Source organism: Trichosurus vulpecula, chromosome 5, assembly GCF_011100635.1.
Source record: "Trichosurus vulpecula isolate mTriVul1 chromosome 5, mTriVul1.pri, whole genome shotgun sequence".
Lineage (NCBI taxonomy): Eukaryota > Metazoa > Chordata > Mammalia > Diprotodontia > Phalangeridae > Trichosurus > Trichosurus vulpecula.
Genome location: NC_050577.1, coordinates 23,437,713 through 23,457,023, shown reverse-complemented (window position 1 = coordinate 23,457,023; position 19,311 = coordinate 23,437,713). Strand labels below are relative to the sequence as shown.

General features: G+C 45.8%; 1 protein-coding gene across 1 annotated transcript in view; it reads left to right on the top strand.

The window, feature by feature from the left end:
- Positions 1 to 13,109: 13,109 nt before the first annotated feature.
- CMTM8 (CKLF like MARVEL transmembrane domain containing 8) overlaps positions 13,110 to 19,311 on the top strand; it is a 60,914-nt gene continuing 54,712 nt past the window's right edge. Inside the window, exon 1 of the mRNA XM_036758701.1 lies at positions 13,110 to 13,433. Within this exon, the coding sequence (XP_036614596.1) occupies positions 13,287 to 13,433 (147 nt within the window). The 5' untranslated portion in view covers positions 13,110 to 13,286. The remainder of the gene's footprint in view (positions 13,434 to 19,311) is intronic.

Here is a 19,311-nt window from a genome sequence, read left to right as displayed (position 1 = left end):
TTGTTTTGTTTTTTCCTTCCCTCCAATATCATGATTTATGTTGTTTATTTCCATGTCTGAACATAACTTATTAGTCTTCCAAAATATTTTTCAGGAAAACATTAAAAATACATCAGTTTGTCATAGGTCACTGAGAGGGAAAAGTATGAATAGCTGGATGGGAGATGAGGATTATTTTAGGTATAGAGGCGAACTAGTCCCATTAGGGCAGGGCCCTGAGCAACAAGTGAATTTGTAGCCTAACCTCCTCAGTCAGTCAATAAACATTTCTTAAGCACACATTGTGTGCAGGAACCACACTAGGTGCTGGGGATTAAAAAAAGACAGTCCCTGCCTTCGAAGAGCTCACAGTCAAAAGGAACATGGGGGCGGGGAGAGAAAGGGAGAGAGCGGGAGAGGGAGAGAGAGAGAGAAACAGAAAGAGAGAGAGAGAGAGAGAGAGAGAGAGAGAGAGAGAGAGAGAGAGCCAGAGTGAGATGGAGACAGAGAGAGATGGAGACAGAGAGAGAGAGAGAGAGAGAGAGAGAGAGAGAGAGCCAGAGAGAGATGGAGACAGAGAGAGAGAGAGAGAGAGCCAGAGAGACAGGGACAGGGAGAGGAGAAAGGAGGGAGAGAGAGCTGGAAGGGACCTTAGAGACCAACTGATCCATAGGTTGGCAACCTTTGAGGGGAGAGGCAACATGGCAGAGCCATGTGATCATGCACAATTCGCTTAAGCCTCAGCGTCCTCCTCTGTAAAATATGGAAGTGATATTTACACCTCCTTTCTCATGGGGCTGATACCTTAAAGTGGGACTACCACTTGGGTGACCTTGGACAAGTCATCACCAGGGCCTCAGTTTCCTCTTCTGTAAAATGAAAGGGTGTAATATCAATTAAGTTGGGACTTTTTTTTTTACTGTTTTAGAATGATAAGTTAAGTGTCTTTGATTGAGCCTTCCTAGGTGCAAAGCCCAAGGCCCAAACCCCTATCTACTAGGTGCTAAGCCTATGTGGGCATGAAGCCCTCAGGGTCCTAAGGGGAGCTGCTAAGACCAGAGCAAATAGTAGGAGCTTAAGTTCTGGTCGATGGGATGACGTTTGATGACAGCTAAAGAGTGCATAAAAAGAGAGAACAGAGCTATTTGCTGGGGCTTTGAGCCACAGGAGGAGTGGCGCATGACTCTGGGCCAGCTGTTGTTATGAGCTCCCTGGCTCCTGAACCCAGATGTTTTCTTGGTAACTATGAATTGCATTTGATTTGTTTATAATGTGTGTTTGTAATTTGTTTGTATTTGCTCTGAAGTTGAGGATGCTGGCTTTTTCCCCTGAACTAAGTGAGTTTATATGTATATGTTGGATTAAAGCAAGATTGTTAACCCCCTAACATTACTTTCCTTAGTAAAGCAGATCAAAAGAACCTGTACTGGAAGCGTTCTTGTTGTTAGGCTTGTGTTGGTATTTCACCCCCACTGCAGCTGCTAGCTGAATTGTTGCAACAAAGGGTCAGATAAGATGACCTCTAAGGTCCCTTCCAAACTCTGAATTTCTGACATTTTCCTGGCTCAGAAGTACCTGCCCTCAGTGAGGCATTCCACCTGTCCTTTGGGTGGATAATCCCAGTTCAATCATTTCTCATACTCCTCTAACATATTGTGTAGGGAAGCTGCTGGGGAGGAAATAAGAAGCAGCTTGTGCCCTGGAGACAAGTTCATTTTCTTTCTGGACTCTTCATATACAATTGAACTATTCAAACCTAAGCCTTTTTCTTCCTTTCTTTCTTTCTTTCTTTCTTTCTTTCTTTACTTCCTTCCTTCCTTCCTTCCTTCCTTCCTTCCTTCCTTCCTGTTTCAACAATCTAGTTAGCAGCTGCTGTGGGGGTGGAAAACCAACAGCAACCAGCTCACAGAATGCTGCAAGCCCAGGTTCTTTTGATCTGCTTTAGTAAGGAAAGCAATGGTTAAGGGGTTAACAAGCTTACTTTAATCCAGCGTACGAATATCATTCACTTAGTTCAGGGGGAAAAGCCAGCACCCTGAACTTCAGAGCAAATACAAACAAATTACACACATCAACAGACAGACTTTGTCTGATTCAAATCCCAATTCATAGTTACCAGAGTTTAACCAAGTTCAAACATCCGGGCAAGCTGGAGGGCTCTTAACTACAGCTGCTTGGAGTCTCCACATGAGCGCAGCCCGCCAAGAGTGAGAGCCCCAAGCAAATAGCTCTTTCTTCTCTTTTTATGCACTCTTTAGCCATCATCAAACATCATCTGAGTGACCAGAACTTAAGCTCTTTCTATTGGCTCTGAAGTTAGCACATCCCCCTAGGACCTTGAGGGTTTCATGCCCACATCGTTTAGCTCCTAACAGCAAGGGGTTTTGGGCCTACCTGGGATCGAAGATATAATCAGACCTCCCTTCATGGGCCCCACCTGGAGCCCCACCTTAGTTACCAATTCACACACACATAGGCTTAGCACCTAATAGATAGGGGTTTAGGCCTAGGGCTTAGCCCCTAATAAGACTCAATCGAAGACACTGAATTAATCAAAGGAAACAAAGGCCACACTCTTCAAGGGCACTTGGTTGAATAAGTGCTAGGAGCCCATCTTGATCCCCAAAACACTTCCTTCCTTTCTTTCTTTTTTCTATCTTTCTGTCTTTCTTTTTCTTTCTTTTCTTTCTCTTCCTTCCTTCCTTCTTTTTTGCTCGATTACATGTAAAAACAATTTCCAACATTTTAAAATAATTTTTGGGTTCCAAAGTCTCTCCCTCCCCTCCCTGCTCTTTGAGAAGGCAAGAACTTTGACACAGGTTTTGCACAAGCAGCTCCACCTCTTTCTGGATGTCTACTTTGCATCTGAAGGCTTTCTCCTCCGTTTTCTATGTCTCTTCTTGTGTTCTCTCCAGACTTCCAACTTTAGATGAATCTCATCCAGGCACCCCCTTCTTACACAGTAAAGGGAGAATCATAAGTTTACAGAGAGAAGGAAGCTTAGAGGTTACCTAGTCCAATCCCTTGATTTTACAGATATGGAAATGACAGCCCACAGAGTTGAAATGACTTACCCAAGGTCACATAAATAGTAAGTGGTACTGGAATTCAAACCCAGATCCTCTGATTCCAAATCTAGCATCTTGGAAGAGATAGCTTTCTTAGCTTCTACTTTGTTGGAGGCAGAATTGGTTTGGGAACAAGAAAATGAATTTTGTTCTGAATGTGTTGAGTTTCAGATGTTAAGACATCCAGGGGGCAATGTTCAGTGGACATTTGATAATATGTGGCTTCCCGTTTAGGAGAAAGATTTAAGCCTGGAGTTATAGACTTGGGAATTCCCCCATATAGTGCTTCTAATAAAACCCATTGGGACTGGAGGAAATAGCCAAGGAGTTGGAGAAAAATAGCCTAAGAGAGGCTCATTGGGGAAAACTAAGGCATCACTACCTTATTGTTACTCTGGAAGGCTAGAGGCAGTCCTGGACAAGAGGTACAAGACCAAAAGAGAGAGAAGGGAGGAATAAGGAAGGATCAATCAACCAGTATTCAAGGAGCTAGGCTTCAGGCACTGTGCTCAATGCTAGGTATACGGAAGCAAAAATGAAATTGTCCCTGTTCATTGGATCATGAGCCTCCTTTGAGAGCAGGAACTTTCTTTGCCTTTCTTTTTATTCCCATAACTTACCACAGTGGCTGGCACATAGTAGGTGATTAATAAATGCTTGTGGTCATTGACTTGTCCTTTGGAGAATCATCATCAAATATTTATACAGCACTTTCAGGCTTGCAAAGTGCTTTCCAAATATCTCATCTGAGCCCCACAACTCCAGGAGGCAGATATTACTGTTACCTCCACTTTACAGATAGGGAAACTGAGGCCAAAAGAAGTTAAATGATTTGCCCAGGGTCACACAGCTAGAAACTGTCTTCCATTATACTGGAGAGAAGCAACACACTCACTGAAAAGTAAATACAAATGTGTAGAGATAATCTTGTAAGGAAGACAGTAGTAACTGGGGGTGGGGAAGTGATGAGGCAGAGCTTCATGTAGATGCATGGAAAAGCATTGGCAGCAGCAAGCTCAGAGGTGAGATATTTACTGAAGAGATGAGGGCCAGGCACCCACCCTCCACTGGGGGCTCAGACCTATGGAGAAGGTAGGAGGAGAGGGAATGTGAGAGTTCAAGTGGAGTTCTCCTGAGTGAACAATCCTTTATTTCTCAAGTATACTTAATGAGATGAGTCAACAGAGCAGGTACAATCCAGACTGGCTAAATGAGTCTCCAGTGTTTGCTTTTAATCAACTCACTTGGCCTCCGTGATGGCCAGCCACTTTTTTTGTTTCAGAAAAAGAAGGTGAGGTCCAGAAAAGGGAAGAGATTTGCTTAAGGTCACATAATAAGTTTAGTGGCTGACCCAAGGACCAGAGTTTGGGTCTCCTGACTCCCAGTCCAAAAGCTTCTCTTTTAAAAATTCATTAAAGATTTTCTACAAGTATTTATTATCTGTTCCTCCCACTAACCTCTGATCCCCAATGGAACAATAAAAAGAAAATCTTCAGTGAGTAGAGCACCGGCCCTGGTTCAGGAGGACTTGAGTTCAAACCCGGCCTCAGACACTTGACATACTTACTAGCTGTGTGACCTTGGGCAAGTCACTTAATCCCAATTGCCCTGCCTCTCCCCCCTCCAAAAAAAAAAAAACAAAAACAAAAGAAAATCCTCATAACAAATACACATTGACCAGCAGAATAATATTCCACATTAGTCTTGTCCAAAAATGTGTGGTTCATTCTGCTTTTTCCTCTCTTACTGGAGGTGGTGACATGTTTCATCTTCAGTCTTCTGGATTCATGGTTTATCATAGCATTGATCAGAGTTCTAAAGTCTTCAAAATTGTTTTTCTTTATAACGTTTTCATTGTAGGAATGGTCTCCCTGGTTCTGCCCCTTTACTCTGTATCAGTTCATACAAATCTTCCCAGCTTCCTCTGAAATGGTCCATTTCATCACAACTTTTATGGAACAATAACATTCCCTCACATTCATATTACCACAGTTTGTTAAGCCATTCCCCAATAAGTGGGCACCCCCTTAGTTTCCAGTTTTGAGATACTGCTAGAAATATTTTTGTACCCATGGGTCCTCTTCCTCTTTTTTTGATCCTTGCATTTGTGAGTCAAAAGGTATGCATAATTCTGTGACTTTTTGGAGCATAACTGGTACATTATCTACTACCTGAGGCTTTCAGTTTAGAAGTAGTCTAAAAAAAAAGATAAGCAGTGGTACCTGGTGGTTAGAGTGTTGGGTTTGGAATTAGGGAGACCTTGAAAATAGGGAGATCATGAAAATTCTGCCTTGGATACTGAGTAGGGGTGTGACTTGAGCTGTCTGTGTCTCAAGTAACTTCCTAATCTGGTGGGATCTATTTTCATCAGCAAAGACTTGTGGTAATAACCATTTCCCCGCTAGATGTGTCTCTTTATGGACAAGTTCTAGAATCTGGTCCCAAAGGGAAGTCAGGGTCATTGGCCTGGATAGTTCCAAGCTCCCCTATCTCTTCTTAGAAATCAGTCCAACATTCACCCTTCCCCAAATCCCGTGGCATTTCTCCCATTCTCCAGGATCTTTCAAGGACTTTTGACAATGGCTCAGTTGATTCTTTCAGTACCCTGGAAAGCAGCTCATCTGGAGCTCCATGACTTGAATTCATCAAGATGCCCTTTTAACTGACTCCCTGCCTGAGCTGGGCCTCTGAACGCATCTCCCAACTCCCCTTCTGTCTGCTCCAGCTGCAGGGGAGATGCCTCACCATGTTTACTCAGTTTCTTTCCGGCCACTCCAGCAGCATTTCCTTCAATGTCTCTGTTCTCTGACATCCTTGCCTTGTGTCCTCGGATGTCCTTGGATACTCTCCAGTCTTCTCTCTGAGGAAGGGGAAAATAGGCTTAGGTACCTTCCAGGTCACTTGCCAGATTGGGTAGCCCTTTGATTCCGTTGAGAAAGTGTCCCAAAGCCAGCCCGAGAGCAGGGGAATTTTCTCCTCTTATTTTTAATTTTCCTTCTTATCACCAACTTTCTGTGCCTCTATCTCTGCTTGTCTCTGTTTCTCTTTTCGTCTTTATCTCTACCTCTGTGTATATATATATGATTATAGGCTCATAGATTAGAGCAAGAAGTGACCTTAGAGGCCAAAGTTCAACCCCCTCATTTTATGGATGAGGAAACTGAGGCACAGTGGGCTTGACTTGCCTGAAATCCTACAAGTAATATTAGATTGAACCCTTCTTTGGACTCCAGAACCAATGCTTTTTCCATTACACCGGGGGTCTTAACCTCAAGTTCACAAACTTTTTTTTAAACATCTCAATCACTATCTTTCACTCTAATTGGTTTACTTTATAATCCTCTGTATTTTATTTTATGCATTTAAAAACATCCTTCTGAAAAGTGGTCCGTGGGCTTCTACAGACTCTGGGAGGAAGCCATGACATAAAATGGGGTAAGGACTCATGCTGCCAGGCTGTCAACTCTCCCCCACTCTCATTATCAACCCTATGATCCAATCACCAATAAACAGAAACATTTGAAAAGACAAAAAAAGAGGCTGCTAGGTGGCGCCATGGCGCATAGAGAACCAGTCCTGGAGTCAGAAGGACCTAAGTTCAAATGTGTCCTTAGACACTAGTTGTGTGACCCTGGACAAGTCACTTAACCCAGATTCTCTCCGCACCCACCCCCGTCCCTCCCCCCCAAAAAAACATGAAAGAAAAGACCAAAAAAAGAGGATTGTGAATGAACTTGTTACATATACATTAGGATTTTTAAGTAGTATGTTAAACTTAAGAAGGTAGTAACAACATTGCCTTGTTTACATCCCCTTTTAAATTCGTTTTTATTTTCTTCTATGTATTTATTAAATTCTTCTCTTATTTGGCAACCCAAAGCTTGGCCAGCCTGATCGAGGAGTTTCTGAATAAACTCCCAGAGTCCATGCTATTTCTTTAATCAATAGCAGTGAGACCTAGGTTCTATTCCCTTGGTGAGGTATTAAAGACCTTGCAGCAGGTATTACTTCTCTCTAAATTTTCCTTTTAAAAAAAAGGGAAAGAGGAGGAGTTCCAAGTTAGCACCTCTCTGAAGCATTAGGGTGGCCACATAAATCTCAAGGAGGCATTATTAAAATTGGGTTCAGAATAATTTGGTTTTCTTGCTCTCTCCTGGCCTTGAACATTTGGCCAATTGAAGAGCAAGCTTCTGGCCACAGCAGTTTTGTTTGCGTCAGCCAGAAACTCTCCCGTCTGTCTGCAGGCATGCAGTTGAGAGCATTGGGTTAAAATGAAGAACTGGGATGTTTTCAAAGGCATGGAAAGCTTCTCATCTTCAGAGGAGTCCATTGAGCTGGAAACATTCTTCTAGCAGCTAATTGTAGTGGCTAGAGTTTCAGGTGGTTAGGGGAAGATGTATGGAAGCCAAAGGTGCTGACATGTCCACAGAGATAATGGTGAGGAGCTGGCAGGAGAGGCAGGGAGGGGCCATTTGGGAACAGATAATCACAGATCACAAGTCATCTGCTTCAATCTCTATCTGACCAAGAATCCCCTCTAAGACAGAGCAGGCAAGCTGAGTCATCCAGCTTTTATTTGAAGCCCTCCAGTGGAGGGAAAACTTTTACCTCCCTAGAAGTTCCCAAGCAAAAACTATATGACTACTTGACAGTCAGTCAACAGGCGTTTGTTGCTAATCACCAAGGATACAAGGAAAGGCAAAAACAGCCCCTGTCCTCAGGAAACCCACATTGGGAGAGACAACAAACAACATACAACTATGTACATACAAGATAGAGGGTGGAAGAGTGGAAGTTACCTCAGAGGGCAGGCACTTAGCGGGTGGAAGTTGAGGAGAGGAGACTGGAAAGTGCTTCCTACAAACAGTGGGATTTCGCTGAGTCTTGAAGGAAGCCAGGGAGGGCATTCCAGGCATGGGAGACAGCCAATGCAAAGTCTTGGAGATGGGAGACAGAGCGTCATATTCAGGAACAGCGAGTCAGTCTGTGTAGCTGGATCTGAAGGCTAGGTGGAGGGGAGGGCTGGAAAGGAAGGAAGGGGTCTGGTTGTCAGGTGTGTTACACCAAAAAAATCACAGGAGATCCTAGATTCCAAGCTGGAAAGGACCTTGGGCTATCCTCTCACTTTACAGATGAAGAAACTGAGACTGAGAAAGAGACTTGCCCAAGCTCCCACAAGCAATAAGTGACAACAATTCTGATTCTTTGGCTCCAAATCCAGAGTTTTCATCCCTGCACAATCCTGCCTCTCATCCTGTTTTCTATTTAGGTATGGGTTCACAGAATCACAAATTCTCCAAGCTGGAAGGAACCCCAGAAGACCATCAAGTCCCAACCAAACCTGGAAGAGAATCCTCTCCACAATGCCCCCAATAAGTGATTGCCCAGCCCGTGCTTATTAAAGACCTCTAGGTGGGGCAGCTTGGTGGCGCAGTGAGTAGAGCACTGGCCCTGGAGTCAGGAGGACCTGAGTTCAGATCTGGCCTCAGACACTTGACACATGTACTAGCTGTGTGACCTTGGGCAAGTCACTTAACCCAATTGCCCCGCTCAAAAAAAAAAAGACCTCTAGGAAGGAAAGTCACTCATCCCACCTGGGGATAGTGGTAAGGGTTAGGCAGGCACTTCCCCTTTTGTCATCCTTAAACCTGCCTCTGTGTGGCTTATGCCTGAAAAGAAATTCCTAGGGTCCTTTGGGCTGGCCCAGCTACTTTACACTCTGCCTTTGCTCAAGGGCACCTAGATGCAGAGCCTAAGTGTGGGCAAATGGAGCCCAAGCCCAGTGGCACTAAGTCCACACATCCCTTTTATTATCCCAATAAACAAAGTGGAGAAAGAAGGGGAAAAAAGAACTGACATTCTGAATTAGTGAAACTTGGAAAGTTTTTTTTAGATCCTCCACTGGAAAAAAGATGAAGAAAAATTTCATTCAATAAATTGGCAAGATTGAAAGGGTCATGGATCTGAGGAGGACATCCTCATTCATTTATTCAATACCCAATATTGTGCTAGGTACTGATAATAGAAAGGCAAAAACCACAAAAGAATACCCTCCCTCAGGGAGCTCCTGTTCTATTAGGAGAAAACAAAAAAGGACATAGATTAATACATAGTAAATTTACAGTAAAGAATAAGTAAACAGCAAGTAATTTGGGGAGGGTGTTAATAACTGGCTGGTTGTTGTCCTTCATTCTGAAAGAGGATCAAAGTGACACCATGATGCTGGAGCCAAGTTACAGTGTCCAGCTGTGGCTGATTAGACAAATATGAGTCTGAAGGCTTTACCACAGGTCAGGCACAAAGAGTCCACATGAACATTTGGGGTGGAGACATCTCTAAGTTTGCATATCTCATTCTGCTTTGTTCACAGACTGCCTTCTTTGATGAGGGTACACCATGCTGGGCAGTCCTGTGCCAGTATCTCCGATGTCTTACAATCGATCCCAAAGTTCTTCAGAAAGGCCTGGAGAATGTTCTTGTATCACTTCTTCTGACCTCCATGTGAGCTCTTGCCTTGAGTGAGTTCTCCACAAAATAGTCTTTTAGGCAAACCTATGTTTGGCATTCAAACAACTCAGCCAGTCCATTGGAGTTGGGCTCTCTGCAGTAGAATCTGGATGTTTGGCAGTTTGGCTTGAGAAAGGACCTCAGTGTCTGGTACCTTCTCCTGCCAGGTGATCTTCAGCATCTTCCTAAGACAATTCAGATGGAAGTGATTCCGTTTCCTGGCACGGCGCTGGCAAACTGTGCAGATTTCACAGGGATACAACAATGAGGTCAGCACAAGGGCTCTGTAGATGTTCAGCTTGATCAGGCAACCTAGCACCTCTTCCCTCAGAACCTCTCGAACCCTGAGCTAGTTCTAGCAATGCGTATGTCAGCCTCATCATGTCTGTGTACATCCCCGGAAAGTGTACTGCCAAGGTAAGTTAACTTATCCACGGGATTCAAAATCTCTCCATGTGCTGTAAGTGATGGTTCCATTTGTGGACGGCGGGGGCTCGTTAGCGGAGAACCTATGTTTTCTTGGTGTTCATTGTTAGGTTAAAATGAGCACAAACAGGAGATTATCCATCCATACTCTTGAAGCTCAACCTCAGAGGCTGCATCAAGTGCATAATCTGAGAACAAAAAGCCAAGCACCAACTCTCCCTCCACTTCAGCCTTGGCTTGTACCCTTTTCAAGTTAAATAGTTTACCACCAGTGTGGTAGCTGACCTCGATGCTGTTTTCACCCTTGTTGAAGGTGTCTGACAACAACACTAAAAATATCATGCTAAAAAGCACGAGAGCAAATACACAGCCCTGCTTCACTCCACTGGTGACTAGGAAAGCTCGAGAGCATCATCCATTATCCAGAACCCCCGCAAGCATGCCTTCATGGAAGTGGTGTACAATATTAAAGAACTTCTCAGGTGCTTGGCCACATGAGAGGAGCCTAACGGCATTCAAAACCTCTTCTTCAGCTGGAAGGTCAGTTAGAGAGTGATTGACTTCAACCTGAGGTAAATCGTCAATGGCTTCGGCATTAATTGATGACAGTCTGTTGAGAACACCATGGAAGTGTTCAGCCCATCTCTCTAGGATCATGCGCTGATCACTAATCACTGTGTCTCCAACAGCACTGAGTAATTGAGATGCACGATAGTTCTTTGGCCTATAAATAGCCTTCAGGGAATCATAAAAGTGCCCATAAAAGCATTACTTATTAGTGTAAAACTGAATTTCCTTTGCCTTCTTGCTGAGCCAAGAATCCTGCATCTCTCTAAGTTTCACTTGCATTTTACTTTTAACAGGAGTTAAAAGCCACCTTCCTCGAGAGAGATGAACTACTCCGCTGGTAAACCCTGTGAAGTTCTTGTTTTTCATATAGCAGCTTCTGAATTTCCCCATCACTTTCATCAAATCATTCTTGGTGTTTCTGAGTGTTCTGGCCCAGATAAGTAAAAGTAGTGCTGCACTCCAAATCGGTGGAAGATTCGACTTAGAATTTTGGCTCTGACACGGACTTGCTAATGTGACCTTAGGAAAATAACGTTATTATTATCGCTGTTAAACAAACCAAAACTGACATTTACAAGGCACTTTTCTCAATCTTGAGCCTTCATTTCCTCATCTGAAGAATGCGAATAATATGTGACCAGATCCACAGGGCTGCTGTCAGTTTCAAAGGCTATCATCTATCTAAGCTTTGTAAACTCTAAGGCTAATAATAGTAGGCTGTTGTGACAGGGTTTAGTAGAATGACCGGGAGGGCTACAAAGACATCCCTTGGAAGTCCATTGCTGCAAGAGGAAAGAGATTAAATAAGTTCCTTATATTGTTTCTGATGGGAGGGGCAGGAAATGATTGGACTGACCAATGGGGGTGGGGGTGGGGCTGCCAGTGAGAGGCTGGGTGATCGCTCTCCCCAACCGCACACCTGCCTCTCAGGCCAGAACAGGGAAGACAGCTAACTAACGAGGTGCGAGGAGCTATTCCGAAGAGTCTGGGGATTGGTTTGGGGGTCCTCTCTCCAGCCCAGGGGTGGGGAACCTGCTGCCTCGAGGCGCCCTAGGTCCTCAAGTGCGGTCCTTTGACTGAATCCACACTTGAGGACCTAGAGGGTCCCCAGAGGGCCTCGAGGCCCTAGGTTCCCCACCCCTGCCCTAGCCCCTCTTCCTCCATTGGAGCTCTGGGAGTCACTGCTCCAGGGGCCATCTACCAGGCAGGGATCCGATGTCCCCCTCCCCTGTGTAACTTGCACACACTTTGTGCCTCCTTATCTACAATGAACCCTGTTGCTTCCTACCTGTGTGACCTTAGACAAGTCATTTCATTAAAGGGGAGACTAAACCAGATAGCCTCTAAAGTCCCTTCCAACTTCAAATCTACGATTCTTTGACTTTGTCACCCATGATACCCATCAGAGGACCAGAGTTCGAATCCCAGATCTAAGGACCAAATAATTAAACAGCTGATGCTGAAATACCACTTTAACGTCTGCAAAGCTCTTCAGGGACTGAAACCTCATTTGATCCTCATGACTATGTTGGGAGGTGGGGAGCACAGGGGGCACTGTGTCTACTGAGGCTCACTAAGGGACAGCTCCAGAGCTGGCATCTGGGCCTCCAGATTTCTCCCAGTGCCAGGGCTCCCTTCCTGCTTTGGGTCTTACAATCCTAAATCATTTCTTTCTCTCGCTGAGACTCAGTTTCCTCGTAGGTAAAATGGGTTGCTAAGGTGCCAGAACCCTCTAAATTCCAGGATCTGAGTTTTAGCTCTGCTATAGACTTTTTGTCTATTGTCCCTGGGCCTCAGTTTCCCCAGATGTAAAACTCGCTCTCGAGGGACCTCGCAGCTCTTACTATACTGGTTCAATAGAAAGCATCTCTAAGGTCAGAGGACCTGGATTCAGATGGGACTTCTGTTGGTGACTGCCTATGTGATCTTAGGCAAGTCACTTCCGGGCCTCACCTTCCTGGTCTGTAAAATGGGGGGGGGGGGGGGAGCGGGGTGCTGGTCAGCGGGGAGCTGACCTATAAAGTCGAGTCTAAACCTCTGATCCTCCGATTCTCCCTGCTTCGGGTGGAAATAAGCGCGGGGAACGAGCCTTATAAAGCCACCAGTGGAGCCCTCCCGAGAAAAGTTTGGTAAGGGAGCTCCTTGGAGCTGGGGGGCGGGAAGGAAGGCGAGCGCAGCCCCCACCCCCTCAGCAGCTGCGTGCAGCGTCCAGCAGTCAGTCCGTCGGTCTATCAGTCGGGGCGGCCAGCCGCTGCAGGTTAGCGCAGCTCCTCCCCCGCACCTGGGCGCTCTCCCCAGTAACAGGTGACCGGGCGGCCGCCAGGCCAGGCTGCCTGCCGGCTCCCCCGCGGGGCGGGCCTGGGCTGGCCCCCTCCCCCTTCCCGCCCCCTTCCCGCCCCTCGAGCTGGGGGCTGGCTGGCTGGCGCGACCCGGCGGACACTCCTGGGTCCCCACCTCCCCGTGGGGCTCAGATCCCTTCCTCCTCCCGCCCTCCCTCCCTTCCTCCTCCTCCTCCTCCTCCTTCTCCTTCTCCTCCTCCTCCTCCTCCTCCCACTTCTCTTTCTCCTTCTTCTCCTGCTGCTCCTCCTGCTGCTGCTGATCTTCCTCCCCGGCCGAAGCCTCCCTCCAGGCCCGCGGTGCCGGTCCCTGGGACGCTGGGCCGGCCTCCCGCTCTCCCGGTGCGCAGAGCGAGGGGGGTGGCCAAAGCCGGAGCTGGGGGCGCCGGACACGCTGAAGATGGAGGAACCGCAGCGCTCCCGCTCGCACACGGTCACCACCACCGCCAGCTCCTTCACTGAAAACTTCTCCACCAGCAGCAGCAGCTTCGCTTACGACAAGGAGTTCCTGCGCACCCTGCCCGGAATCCTCATCGTGGCCGAGATCGTGAGTGTGGGACGGCCGCGGGGGTGGGCTCGGGGGAGAGTAGAGGCCAGCCCCCCCAGGGGCTGAAGAAAGGACTGTGTGTGTGTGTGTGTGTGTGTGTGAGCGCGCGCGCCTTGGGGTGTGAGGGGGGAGGGCTTTCCGGGACCCTACTTAAATTCTCTCTCTCTTTCTCTCTATCCTCCCTCTCTGAAAGAGGAGTGACTTAAGGAGGTGTGAAAGGGAAAGCTGAACTCAAGCTCACCTCTCTAACTTTGGCGACCGTTCGGGGTGGGCTAAGATCAAGGGAGAGCCCTGGATTTGGGTTCAGAGAACTTGGCTTAGCACCTGTGTGACCCTGCTCAAGTCCCCTCCCCTCTCTGAGCCCCACTTCCCTCTTTGTGGAGGTGGGATTGAACCAGCTCAGATAATACATGTAAAGCGCTTTGTAGACCTTAACTCACTGGGTACATAAATGTTACCTATCAGACATACAGTATGATCGGTGGCCCCCAGCAGCTCCTGGCCTGGGGCGGAGGGGAGGGGGGGCCCGGAGGGAAGGAGACAGAGAGGCTCTCAAATCCTTGAGCACTACCCCAGAGGCTAGAACTTGTGACTCCTTTCACGAATCTGGCTGTTGGGTTCCTTCTTTGCCCAGGATACTGACAAGAACCAAACTTAGACAAGAATTCACCTGGACAGGAAGGACTCCCGGTTCTCTAGGGAAGATGTGGTGATTTGGGGGTAATAAAAGGGCTAATTCGGTACCTTGTGATTAGCACGCCATGGTTCAGAATCGTGGAAGTGTCACCAAGGAGAGGAGAAAGTCCCGTTTGCTTGGCTGTGTGGGGTCGTGGAAAAAGCAGCAGGTCTGGGGTGAGTAGGCTTCGTCTTCCATTCCAGCACTGCTACTTTGGGACCTTGGATAAGTCACTTAGTCTCTGGGCCTCGGTTTCCTCATCTGAAAAAATTTGATGATCCTCCTAGATGATTTCCAACGGCCCTTCCAGATCGCCATCCACTATTTCAACTTGAGTTTTGCTTTGTTTACTTAACCGACATTATGGTATTGAGGGGTTGAGAGTCTGGGAATCCAGATTTTTTTTTTTTAGGCAGGTGTTAAAAGCGTTGCCTGGTAGTCAAAACTTCTTAGGCGTCTGCTTTGTGTGGAGGATTGTGAGGAATGGCAGATGCCAAATAAATCGAAGAGCTCGTCAGTGCTTTCAGGGAGGGGCAGAAAAATAAACAGGAGCAAAACCACAGTGACTTAATTCATACATAGTAATGTCAGCAAGTACAAATGGCTCCCAGTGTATGTGCTGTATAGTATATGAAAGTGGCCAGAGCAGGGGAGGGTTAATCAGGAATGACTTTCTGGAGGAGGCCGTCTTGTTTCATTATAAGCATAAGTTAGAAAGATAAGGAAATGTAAAGTTTCCTCTTGGCCACTTTCTTGTATATAGTGAGTCATTAGCAAATATAGAATAAGTGAATGGCTGGCTAGATTGGCCCCTAGACTCTCTGCTACTTTGTGGATGATGGGGGTTATTAACAGTAAAAATAAAACTTTCTCTCCCAGTTCTCTTATAGACTCATACTGCTGGATTATAAGGTCCTCTAGTCAGTCAACAAGCCTTTATTAAGCACTGTGAAGACAGGGTCTTCCCTATCTTTATCTCTTCCCCAGTGCCCAGGATGACTTTTAACAAGGCACTTTTTCTTGTCTGCAAACTAGCAATGGAACTAACTGCTTTGCCAACTTCCCGGGGTGGTTCAATTCAACCAATTTGCTCAATGTTCAACAAACATTATGCTCCATCTGTATACCAAGCACTGACTGTGCTTAGTGCTGGGGATAGAAAGGCAGACTCCAAGTGGCCGCAGCCCTCAGAGAACTTAGACTCCACTGGAGAGCTACGGCTTGTGCAGAGGAAAGCGAGTAATAGTAAAGTGTTTTGAAGAGTGCAGCTGGTGGCCCTGGGGTGGGCTTCTCTTGGGGTGGGAGCCTGAAAAGGGAGGGCTCCTCACGGGCACGGACAGCAGTGTTGTCAGGGTCTGGGATTTCATGAGTAGGTAGCCACTCCCCTCACTCACACTGATAACAACCCTTCTCCAACTTAGGGAGACTCGCCAGAGGCAGAAAAGTTTATCCCTTGTAGCCCCTGGTCAGGAGCTTCTCCTTGGCCCTTGGACGACAGGCAGCTGTCACTGCTCGGTCACTGGACACATACTAACAACTTTGCCAGTGGGATAGAACCTGCAAGAGCATACGCTTGACTGGTGCAAACCCCATCTCTATGTGGCATCAGATGTAGACTGGATGGGACCTGGCAGATGACATCCAACTTTCTCACTTTACAGAGCAGGAGACTGAGACCCAGGGGGTGATGAGACTTAGGATCCTAGATCTAGAACTAAAAGGGGAAAGGGGAATGGAATAAACATTTATGCAGCACCTACTGCATGCCAGGCACTAAACACTTTACAAATATTATCTTCACAACCTTGTGAGGTAGGTGCTATTATTATCCCCTTTTTATAGTTAAGGAAACTGAGGGCAGACAGAGTTTAAGTGGCTTACCCAAGGTCATTCAGCTAGTAAGTGTCTGAATGCAAATTTGAACTCAGGTCTTCCTGACTCCAGGGAAGGAATTTCAAAAGGCTACTGTCTAGTCTATCCCCTCTTTTTTATTTTTGGTATTTTAATTAGATTTATTATTTTTACTTTACAGCACTCAATTCCACAAGTTTTTGAGTTCCAAATTTTCTTTCCCTCCTTCCCCTCCCCCCTCCATCCAAGACCGTATGGAATCTGATATATGTTCTACATATACTTTGGCATTAAACTTATTTACGTAATAGTCAAGTTGTAAAGAAGAATTATGACCAATGGAATGAATCATGAGAAAGAAGAAGCAAAACCCCCAAAAAAAGAGAAAAAAGAAAAAAAAGAGAGAGCAAATAGTTTGCCTCAATCTGCATTCAGACTCTGTAGTTCTTTCTCTGGATATAGATAGCTCTTTCCATCATGAGTCCTTTGGAGCTGTCTTTGAACCTTGTGTTGTTGAGAGCCAAGTCTATCAAAGTTAGTCACCCCAGAAGCAATATGACTGTGGTTGTGTACAGTGTTCTCCTGGTTCTACTCCCCTCACTGAGCATCGGATTATGTAGGTCTTTCCATGTTATTGTGAAGTCCATATCTTCACCATTTCTTATAGCACGATAGTATTCCATTACATTCATATACCACAACTTGTTCAGCCATTCCCCAATTGATGGACATCCCCTTGATTTCCAATTCTTTGCTACCACAAAAAGAACTGCTATAAATATTTTTGTACATATGGGCCCCTTTCCTGCTTCTGTGATCTCTTTGGAATACAGCCCTAGAAGTGGTATTGCTGGGTCAAAGGGTATGCACATTTTTATAGCCCTTTGGGCATAGTTCCAAATTGCTCTCCAGAATGGCCGTATCCATTCACAACTCCACCATCAATGTAACAGTGTTCCCATTTGTCCACATACTCTCTAGCATTTATCATTTTCCTGTTTTGTCATGTTTGCCAGTCTGACAGGAGAGATGTGGTACCTAAGAGTTGTTTTGATTTGCATTTCTCTAATCAATAGTGATTTAGAGCATTTTTGATATGCCTATAAATATCTTTAATTTCTTCCTCTGAAAGCTGCCTGTTCATATTCTCAATTGAGGAATGACTTGCATTCCTATAAATTTGACTCAGTTCCCTGTGTATTTTAGATATGAGGCCTTTGTATTAGAGACACTGGTTGTGAAGATTTTCTCCCAGTTTTCTGCTTTTCTCCTAATCTTTGTAGCATTGGCTTTGTTTATACAAAAACTTTTCAATTTAACATCATCAAAATTATCCATTTTGCATTTTGTAATGTTCTCTATCTCTCGTTGGGTCGTGAATTCTTTCCTTTCCCATAAATCTGACAGGTAAACTATTCCTTGCTCTCCCAATGTCCCCTCATTTTTAAGAGGAGAAAGCTGACGCTGAGTAAAGTAACAGGAGATGTCAGATCATAGTTCTGGAGCCCAGGAAGCTTGATAGGTCTTGAGAAAGCAGTGTGATATAGTGAAGAGAGGCCTAAGACCTGGGTTCGAATTTCACTCCTGACACTTACTAGCTGTGTGACCCCGGCCGAATCACTTAACTTCTCTGAGACTCCATTTCCTTATCGTATTACCTAGTGTCCCCTTATGAGGATGCTGACTACTCAGGGCACCCACCTCTGAGGGTTGTTTTGAGACCCAAACAAGATGATGTGAGTAAAGTGTTTTGTGAGCCTTAACGTGTGATCCAAACGTCAATTGTTGTGGCTCATTGGAAAAAAATGCTTAAGACTCCTGCCAGCAAGAGGCTGGCCAGCCTGTTCTCTGGGCTGGTGTGGGAGGGCACAGGATGGTCTCTGAAATCCTGTAATTCTAGAAGGAGGCTCCTGCAGCCTCTGTATACACAATAACAGCTTGGGGCTTCACTGTGCCTTGTCATTGGATGAGAAGTAGCCCTGCCTCCCTTGCCCTCCCTTGTTCCTGTGCTCTCTTCAGCTTCCCTGGTCAAACCCAGATCTGCTGCTTAGTAGGTATGTGACCCTGGGCAAGGCAATTGGGCTTTCTGAACCTTGTTTTTCACTCTGCAAAATGAAGGTTTTGGACTAGGCGACCTCCAGGTTCCTTCCAACTAGAAATCTGTGATGTTATGATCTCTCTGGCCCTCAGTTTCTCATTCTGTAAAATTAAGGAGGTGAACTCCATGGTGTCAAGCTTAAATAGAAACAGAGCCATTAATCCATAGTAAGTGTCCCTGCAGCTGCAGAGCAACATAGTTTAAAAATGTAATGTCATCGTCATCTACATCTACATCTACATGTGTTTTCACTAATTTTGTTAAATATTTCCCAGTGACTTTTTAATCTGGTTCCATGCTTGACACCTCTGGACTGGATGGCCTCTAGATCTATGATTCTGAGTCTTATCATTTCTCTGGATCTTGGTTTCTTCCTCTAATGGACTAAGTCATTTGTTGTTGTTTAGTCATGTCTGACTCTTTGTAACCCCATTTGGGGTTTTCTTGGCAGAGGTACTGGAGTGGTTTGCCATTTCCTTCTCCAACTCGTTTGACAGATGAGGAAACTGAGGCAAACAGTTACGTGACTTGCTCAGGGTCACACAGTAAGTGTCTGAGGCCAGATTTGAACTTGGGTCTTCCTAACTCTAGACATAGTGCCTCCTTGCCACCCTATTGGACTAGGTCCTATCCAGCTCTAAATCTGTGACCCTCTGATTAGGTCCCCCTTCGATGGTCAGGGTTGCCTTTGCTCTTTATTTACATGTGATTTCACCTATATGTAGATGTCAGTGGGAAAGTCACAAGATTGACTTGCTCTTGCTTCTCCATCCTACCAGGATGGCCATGAGCCCTGAATCCTGAGTCCTGCCTATGTCAGCATTTTCTTAGTGGATCCCAGGGATTACAAATGAGGGATTAGGTTTGCAGGGCTCGCCCCAGGAATGCAAGGCTCCACCCGTCTCATGCTGCTTACTTACCACCTCCCCTGTGATGAAAGCAAGCATGGCCTTTAGTAGCTGCTATCTGTCTTTGAAGGAGAGAGAGCAAAGTATACCAATGATAGCTTCTAGGCTGGGAGCACTTTCTTTACAATAACCCACGAGGTAAATGGTTCAGGTATCGTTCCCATTTCCCAGCCAAGGAAACTACCTCAAATGCCTCAACCTCAGAAACTGATATGTTTTCATTAGTGGAAATGGCAGTAAAGAAACTGTGTTTACCATTTGCTTTGCTGCTGCTCCCTAAGAACTGAGGGACCTTTCCATCTGATTTGTGGCTCATACCTTCTGTGTAATGTGAAGAAGAGCAAG